The 9,421-nt window shown below is 41.8% G+C and overlaps 1 protein-coding gene across 1 annotated transcript; it reads right to left on the bottom strand.

The window, feature by feature from the left end:
* Positions 1 to 3,858: 3,858 nt before the first annotated feature.
* On the bottom strand, positions 3,859 to 5,600 carry LOC308460869 (vomeronasal type-2 receptor 26-like; the record flags this gene model as incomplete). Its single annotated transcript, XM_080977403.1, has 1 exon — positions 3,859 to 5,600. The coding sequence occupies exon 1, from the start codon at positions 4,756 to 4,758 to the stop codon at positions 3,859 to 3,861; it is 900 nt and encodes a 299-aa protein (XP_080833529.1). The 5' UTR covers positions 4,759 to 5,600.
* Between the last annotated feature and the right edge of the window lie 3,821 nt (positions 5,601 to 9,421).

Genomic DNA, 9,421 nt, shown 5'->3' with positions numbered 1-9,421 from the left:
AACAACAACAACAACATTCCAATGCTCAAGTTAGGGATTCAAGGCTGAAAGAATATACACTGATCAATAGCCATCAAGTGGATTTATGGCTGAGAGGAAAATGCACTGAGGTTTTCCTGGCTCAAACTTTGCATCTATAATTGCTAGATTACAGCAACACTCTCAGAGGAAAATTCTTATTGCCCAGTTAGGCACGTTATTTGACCAATGACAGCAGCGAAATAAGGAAATATGAAACAAACCCCAACCAAATGCCAATCAGGTTGAGGAAAAAAAATCATTTCCACCCATGTCAACTAACAACCCAAAATAGCACATTTAAACTCCTGAAATAAATTTAGTAACACAAAGAAACAGCAACACTCACAGCATCTTAAAAACCACATCAGAAACAGGATCCTAAAACTCAGTTTGCATGTAAGATTCATAAAAAGGAAGCCTCAGTATTTTTACGGCCCACATTAATGTCTTGAAATAATAGTATAGGAAATGTGGGGGTCACATAGAGGGAGGGAGGGAAAGAGAAAGCAGAGTTGACCTACCTGTGGAACCTTATAGTTTTCCAAGAGCGTCGCCACATTCATGGAAATTGGGGCATCCACTCCCCCAATGACTGCTATTAGATTTTTCTGTTGCTCACATATGTAGTTAGGGATAAATCTCTCATCTGTGGATAAAAGTAGCATTGTAGCATGATAAGTCCTCCTTGCATTGCAATAGCTGTCATAGATGTGGAAGCCCAAAGTGAGATTGGGTAAGAGGTGAGGGTTTTCATTGATCTCTTTTACTGCAAATGACAAAGCCAGGATGTGCTGGTAATGCTTAGGGACTATGCTGAAAGAAGTGTGATATTCTTTTTCAGAAGAATATTCCATACTTAGTTTAGTTATTACCAATGTGTTCTGTGCCTCTTTTATTAACAATCAATTATTACAGTATTTATACATAAGTTGGATATAAATAAAAAAAATTAACTATGTAAGCAGTCACATTTACAATATAAAACTCTCCACTCTGATTAAAATAAGTTTTTAGATTTTTATCATTTATTTCATTATAAAGCTTATTTGAAAATAAAGTTAAAATATAACCAAACAGATGGGATGGTGTTTATTTTTTAAAGCTGTCAGATGGAGCAGACTGAGGGGGCAACCCTATGGTAAAATCCACAAGGAGGAGCATTTTAGGATGCACTGGATCTCTGGATCAACCATGTTCAGTTGGCATTAAGTCCCCAACCCCAGTTCAGTTGAACATACTGTATATCAGCATAACCTGGTCATCTCAGCCAAGCTGGCTGTGATGAAGCTGGTTGAGCCAAGCTGGTCTGAGACTGAAAAAGGGAGCATTCCAGGAGCAAGGCAGAGGTGGAATCAGAGAGCGGAGACTTTGTTAGATCCTAAGCATGTCCAGCTTGATCATGTGACCTGGTAACCTGGCATAGTACATATTTTAAAAGCAGGTTTTCCTTAAGTCAGGCATGGACAGAATAGCAGCAGGAGCACTGCTGGCAAACAGGGTTTAGATCTGGAGTAACTTTATGCTGCATTAATTTGCAGCATCTTACTTCACACTAGCTTTTGGTGGATAGGATTTCTCCCTACATTTTTTGTTCTTTAGCTGCAGCTCTAGCACAGATTATCTAAGTGGCCATTTTTATTGAATAAAATAAATTAATAAAATATTTGGAAAGAAAATCAAACAATCATTTAGGCCTTACACAAATAGATCTGTCAATGTTGGCAGGGGTTCTTCCCTGAAGGCTAGTTCACTGACGATGGCACCAGAATGATAAGCAATTCCACCAATTATGAAGTCTCCTTCTTGATGATATTTGTGAAGTGGAGGCTGTGGGTAATAGATATTGCACTGAACAGCATGAGTCTTGCATTCCATGGGAGGAAGCAGAGGCAGCAGCAAAATGACTAAAACTACCATCCTCGGTACAGAAGTCTGAAGCCTGGAATATCCAAGAGCAGAGCTGTGAACCCCTGTCTTTCCCCAGTGCCACTCCATATCCCTGACTTTCACTGGATATATTTATGACAACCTTCACACTCTTTGCTCTCTGTTCTGCTAACAGCCAAGGAAGTCCCACAGGGGTTTGGCTGAACATCATAACTAATGACCGTCCTTCTGAGTAGCTAATTGTGTAGTTAATTATTACATTAACAACAATTCCTAAATGGAGGATGTGGAGTCCTTTAGGAATTAAGAAAAGTTGTTTGTCACATATTTTGGAAAGAAGATTTCCCTCACGCTTTAGTTAGATAGGAAGGCATGATGAAGTTTGGAATGACCCGCAGCATGAAGAGAACACTGGATTCAAATCTTTGTGGTAGGGGTTAGCAACAAGGTAGTCATGGATGCATTATGCCTGCGTCTCCTTCCTATTGCACCATGAGCAGTCTCAATAAATGCTGCCTCGTAAATCCACATTAAACAAGAGGATGTTGGTCAGAATATAATGGGGGGGGGGGCAGCTGAGAGACACGGGTTGCATTCGCTACAGGATGCGAATGGGGCTCCAGAACGGATTCCGTTCATATCCAGAGGTACCACTGTATACAATATACAAAGAATAGAAATAAAAAGTCAATTACATAAAATTTATTTTAGGGTTTTGGATCAATAGTCAAATAGTATCTCTTATTCTGATTGCCCCAGCTAAAAACCTTGCAACCTTTGCTGTCACCTGCTCATCTTGACCTGCCAAGAGAAAGAACACTGTGGTAGTGGTTGGGCAACCCAGAATGGACAATAAAAGAGGGGTGATAATCTCATTTCTCAAGTCTTTATAAAGAGTGCAGGCCAGAAGGACATGCGCCAACGATTCGGTACTGCCATCTCCTCAGGGATATAAGAGTTTTTCCTGTAGAATCTGTTGGAATCATCCCTCAAGTACATCCCAGGGCAACACGTTCAATCTTACAAGAGTAAAAGCGCATCAATATTTTCGAATTTCTGGGTTATGCAGATACGGTGCCAGAGAGTCGAAATGGGAGGGTGGAGAGACCCCTATATGAATTCTGGCCTGGCAGCCTGTTGTCACTTGCTAAAGGAAGGACAACCAGGAGGGAGCCTGTCTTAATTCTCTATTGAGGGAGTTCCCAAGTCTGTGTGTAGCCACTGAGAAGGCTCTCTCCTGCTTCCCTACCAAGTGAACCTGTGAGGGTGGCAAGAACAAGAAAAGGACTTCCCCCAAAGATCTCAAAACCCGGGCTATTGAGGCCATTAACAGTGCACATATGGAGCCAAATAATGTGAATAAAAGCTGACTCTTTGAAATAAAAATTCTTCCGTGCAAAAATATGGTTCAAAAGATTTACTACACAACTTTGCTCTGAAGCAACGTGAAACAAATAAAGTTACATTCAGATAGTTGAATAATGTCTTATACTTGTCCAAGCGTAGCACACTTGGATTCCAATATATATATCTTCAAGTGCTAAAATTCCAAGCTTTGTCCTTCCTCCATTCCAGTCCCCATTAGCCTGAGGCTCCTTTCTTTGAGAGAGATAAGCATATGTATAGACTTGTAATACTAGACCTTCCATGTGATTCTAAGCTAAGCACCTTGTAATTGACCCAGCTGAGATACAGCCCCACTTAATCTAAAACTGCTAGACTCTTCTCTCAGCTTTTCTTTAGCTTCAGTAGAAGTTTCCATGCCATGCTTCACAATCTAAATACAGATACATTACAGATTTATTTTCCATTTCAGTGTACAATTAAACAATTTTATTTAACACAGGAGCTCACAATATGATAAAAGAAAGAAGATAACATAGCAGAACAAGAAAATTTTAACCCCTTGTCTTGTGAACTCTATGCATGCATTCTATGCACTCAAATTCTTCATGTCTTATTTCTTATTAGATGTTCCCTTTCATTCAACTCAGGCCGGAACACAATAATGTAGCATTTGGGGGCAAAGATGCAACCCAGCAGGCCAGCACCGGATGCTAAGATAGAAAAGATCTCCACAGCAACCATGTATTTTCCCTTGGTACTGAGGTAGGTTGGAACAAAAGATACCCAAACACTGCAAAAGACCAACATGCTGAAAGTGATGAACTTCGCTTCATTGAAACTGTCAGGTAACTTCCTGGCAAAGAAAGCTACAGTGAAGCTGACAAGAGCCAGGAATCCCATGTAGCTCAAGACAGAGTAAAACATAGTCACGGAGCCCTCATTACATTCTAGTACAATTTCTTTAGGGATTGAGTGCATGTCAACATCTGGAAATGGTGGCGAAGATGCCATCCACACAGTATAGATGCCTGCTTGAATAAAGGAACAGGAAACTACAATGGCAATAGCCAGTCTCTTCCCCACCCACTTCCTCATCCTGGATCCTGGCTTGGTGGCCATGAAAGCCAAAACCACTGTCATGGTTTTTGCTAGCACACAAGAAACAGCCACTGAGAAGATAATGCCAAAAGCTGTCTGTCGGAGGAGGCATGCCACAATTTCAGGTTGTCCAATGAATAACAATGCAGAAAGGAAGCAGAGCAGGAGAGAAATTAGAAGCATATAAGTGAGGTCTTTGTTGTTTGCTTTGACAATGGGTGTGTGGTGGTGCTTCAAAAACGTTCCCAGGACCAAAGCTGTGATGAAGGAAAAAGTAAAAGCAAAGCAGGCTAAACTGATGCCCAGAGGTTCCTCATAGGACAAAAAGGTTGTTTCCTTGGGAATACACATATCCTGATTATTATTTGAATATTTTTCTTCAGAACATATATTACACTCGTTCATGTCTGAAAATGAAAATATGTGGTCTTAATCAGGGAAAGTGAACACATATTCTGTAGAAATCATGTCTACCTGAATTATGTTGCGCTCCAAGGGCCCCAAGCTCTGTCCCTTAAATAACTTCAAACAAACACATAATTTTAGTTTTACATTTTTCGGCAAAATTTAGGCCACAACTTTATTGAGTGGTATTGCCTAGGCGAGAAGCGGGTGGCACTGTGGGTTAAACCACAGAGCCTAGGACTTGCCGATCAGAAGGTCAGTGGTTCGAATCCCTGTGACGGAGTGAGCTCCTGTTACTCGGTCCCTGCTCCTGCCAACCTGGCAGCTTGAAAGCACCTCAAAGTGCAAGTAGATAAATAGGTACCGCTCTGGCGGGAAGGTAAACAGCGTTTCCGTGTGCTGCTCTGGTTCACCAGAAGCGGCTTAGTCATGCTGGCCACATGACCCGGAAGCTGTACGCCGGCTCCCTCAGCCAATAAAGCGAGATGAGCGCCACAACCCCAGAGTCGGTCACGACAGGACCTAATGGCCAGGGGTCTCTTTCCCTTTACCTTTATTGCCTAGGCATTGTTCAGGGACTATAACTGACTCCTGCCTCTCTGGCTGGCAGTCTGTAAGGGTAAACACGAAACGAGGGAGCAACATTGGTGAAGATCGATTGAAGCTCATCCCGGTGTTCCTGTGGTCTTGGCATGGCCCTAGCCCCTTAAGCGGTCTTCGGAAGAGATCCAGGACCCCCAGATTCCTTTACCAGAATACCCTATTTCTGGAGGTGCAGGTGATGGCCACACCTCCCTTCCCACACATTTCTATAAACCAATTCCTAACCGCCAAACCTTACAAAGTTGTGGTGATTGCTAAGGGGGTGGGTGAAAACCAAGTGGCTAAAGCCAATCTGCCAAATGGAAAAATTCCAACACAGCCTCTGCTCCAAAGCAGGCGACCCAATCCAAAGCAAGGCCAAAACAGTAGCACCTAAAATATGGAGGGAGGGTGTTCAGCAGGGTGAAGCAAGTGCCCCACCCCCATTGTGCTGCCACAATTATAGGTTCCTGGGATCACGCCACTCGCCCCAATTGGCCCAAACAGCCAAGCACGATCCTGGGGCCCAACAGACAAGGTTTGGGCCACGCCTAGCAACAACACACCCCGTGGGGGTGGCTTAAGGGTCCCAAGCACAACTAGGATCCTCGATTTAGGAGGATCACATTTGTAATGGCTATTTTTTTCCATGTGTAATGGTGTTTGTATTCTAATATACAATGTCATACATTTGAATACAAAAGTTTTCTGTCTTGTCTGGCGGAAGCCCTATTAAGTGGTGTTTGGAGTTTTAACTGACATCTGTGAGGAACATTATATGTTACAATAATCTGTAAGCAAAATAAGGCTAGGAGTTATGCCTATTTTGTGTGGTATTGAAAATGTTGTTTAAACCTTGGTGTCACAGATAAAAACCTCACGTTTTAACCACTAGACTAGATAGATATTATTTTCACCTTATTAAAATGCTCAAAATTATTCACATAGAAAAACGCAAAGCATAGTAATTTTGAAAGTCCTCCTCTACTGGAACAAAAAGTTGCAATCCCTTTTAAAGTTAATGGATTAAAAAATAGAGCAAAAACCCTAAACTTTTCTTTTTATGAATTTCCAATTATTTTTGTCTGTACTGCTCTGTTTAGGTTGGTCATGTATTCTGCTCATTCTTCATTTCTTCCTTTCATCTTTGTAAATTTCCATTTTATCATGGAAATGTATCTGTAGCATTGGGTGTTGTGTTAAATGAATAGATTGTGGGATCCAACTATCATAAAGAATTGGTCTCCTGCTTCTGCAAAAAATCGAAGGATCTAAACACTCTTCAAAGACTGGACCAAGTTAAGTTCATTCCTAAAACTTTTTCTTTCAGGCTTATTGCCAGTGATGATAAGTCAGAAAACCATTTTTGATCTCTCGATCTCTCTCTCCCTCTGTGTGTGTTTGAAGCTTGATCATACATTTGGAAGTTATCTTCTCTGATAAACTGTTACTAGTACTGCCCATTATCTAGCTACTGTACAAAAGCCACTGTACTTAATGCCCCACCTTTTCCCCTGACAGGGACTCTGAGGCAAATAATTACAGACACAAACCAGTTTCTTCTTCAGCAACTACCTACAGGATTAACAAACATTTCAATCACATGCTAAACCTTGTATATAGTCATTAATTTGTAGGCACATTCCTCTGAATTCCAGCTAAAGCCATTCACTTTTCAACTGTACAGTTTGTGCAGAATACTCACCTTCCTGAGCCGAAATCTTTCCTTCTGGACATGGGATGCAATCATAACAGCAAAATGGCTCCCCATCTTTCACTCTTTTCCTAGTTCCAGGATGGCACCGCTCGGTACATAAGGAAAGAGGCTGAGACTAATCCATACATGAGAGCCCAGAATAGTAATTTTGAGAATTTTGAGATTAGAATATTGAAGCCAACTTTTAGGTATTCTTAAGTGACACTTCCTTTCAGTAAAGTATCACCAATTGTGCTAGCAAGTGCAATATTTTTTAATCAACATGAGAATTATAGTACAACAGATAGTTAAGAAACCATCTTCTGGAAAGTATGGAGCTTGATTAAGGGCATAGATTGTGATTCCTTGTATATATAAACCAGTCAAGAGATTTCGTTTTTATACTTTTTCCAAACAACTTCTCAAATTAATATAGACAGGAATATCTTATCCATCCATCCATTGTAATTTTTCCATTTTCTAAAAAGTTCCAAACCAGACTCTCAGTATTTTATTGGATTTCCTTATTTATAATTAATCTAATTTTAGACATCAGGGCAGAGTGCAAGTGCTTACTCAGAACCAGGTGTCTTACTCAAATGGGTGACCATTGAGACTTACCTGGTTAAAATGGCTGGGCCAAGTTATGGAATCCCCATTGATGGTCAACTGTTGGTTGGGATCAACATTCCCAACCTTCACTCTTTGAAATGATTGGTTTGAGGAAACAATCCAGTTGATCACATCAAATCCAGCCACTAACTCTCCATTCTCATCAAAGGAAATCTTGTCCCCACCGCTGTTGTTAAACAAGACACGTCTGAGAAAAATATGTAGCTGGTTTGAGGAGAAGGGAAGAGTTGAGAAAAGACTGCAGTTGGATCGTTAATAGTAAAGTCATACCCTGTTTGGTTTTTGGGTGAGAAGGTATTTGCATGGACAGGCGGAGTCCCCAGATCCCGAGCGGTCCCCCCCCGTCATGTGGAATAACGACTCAAGACAACGTGCTATGGGATTAAATTGGCCACAACTTTATTAAATTTCAAATGTGGGTAGACCTTGGCTCAGGCATTGGGCGTTCTCTCTCCCCAGCCCCCAGCCGGGGACCTAGGTAACTTCAGGGCTATCCAGTGTGTGGGGGGGGGGGATGGGCCGGCTCTGGAGAACATATGTTCAAGCAGAGATAGCCGCCCCCGTTACGCCGCCGCCGCAGGGGAGAGCAATGACGACCTTTCGGCGTACGGTCAAAGCCTCCCTTCAGAAACCCCTTTAACGGGGAACCCTGGTATTGCCGCCGCAAAGAGGAAGATGGACTAAAGGATTCTGCCCAAGGCCTGATACCGCCAAAGTTGTGACGTTTTGCTACGGGAAAGGCGAAACCTGCCAATGCAGGGAAATTCCTTTCCGGCCCTTTAACAGCGACCTTAACGTAGCAGCACCCGCATACCTGTGAAGATAAGTTAACCTGCAAAAGAAGACATTAACTGAGGGTGGGTAGGGTGGGAGAAGCTCTGGAGCCAAGTGAGGATTCCCAGGTAAGATCCTCCCTCTATTGTGTGGGCAGGTAATCCCTCCCCTCCCTTGCCTGGTCTCCTTGGCATCGCTTCCCCCAGGTGGGATTGGACAACTGACTGAGGTAGGTGGAGACCTCCAGGTATCCCACCTGAGGGAAGGCAAAGCCAAGCCTATGCTGATGGGGCCGCTTCAGATCTAGGGCAAAGGGCGCCCCCCCCCTTTTTAAGTGGGGAGCGGTCATTATGATAAAGAAGCTCACTCTTTGTAATTCAGAAAAGGAGCAGCAGATTCTAATAAACTGACTTTAAAGCACGTTAGGTCCTGAAGCTTCTGTTTCTATATTTTTCAGAGTGTTGAAACACGGTTAATGTTTCAATAGTCAATTAGGCCAACACCATTTTAGTTTGTGTTGACTCAGTGAGAAAATGACCAACTTCTGACACCAGAAAGTATTTTATTTTATTTTTTTTAAAAAGTGATTCAAGTGCCTAACTCATTAATGTATATGCACCCACTCGGAAGGTAGCATTGCAAAATACAACAAAAAAAATATAAGATGAACATACAGAAACCTCACTCTTTGTAATTCAGAAAAGGAGCAGCAGTTTCTAATAAATTGACTTTAAAGCATGTTAGTTTCTGAAACTTCTGTTTCTATTAATTATTATTTTTAAATAAAATATGTGACTTCAAGGGGCATACATATTCATGTAGATCTGCTCCCAGAAGGCCTGGTTCAGGCTCAATAATTTAACAGAATGAATTAGATGCACCAAATTCATAACAGAATTTCTACCTATCACAAAATATGGAGCTGGGCTTTCACTAAAACTGCCATTAACCCCAGTCTGTGTACAAAGTGGTCTGGGG

This window comes from Podarcis pityusensis, assembly GCF_964106645.2.
Source record: "Podarcis pityusensis genome assembly, chromosome: 13".
In the NCBI taxonomy this organism is placed as follows: Eukaryota; Metazoa; Chordata; class Lepidosauria; order Squamata; family Lacertidae; genus Podarcis; species Podarcis pityusensis.
Note: the sequence above shows the minus strand (reverse complement) of the source record. Positions and strands in the feature narration are given on the sequence as shown.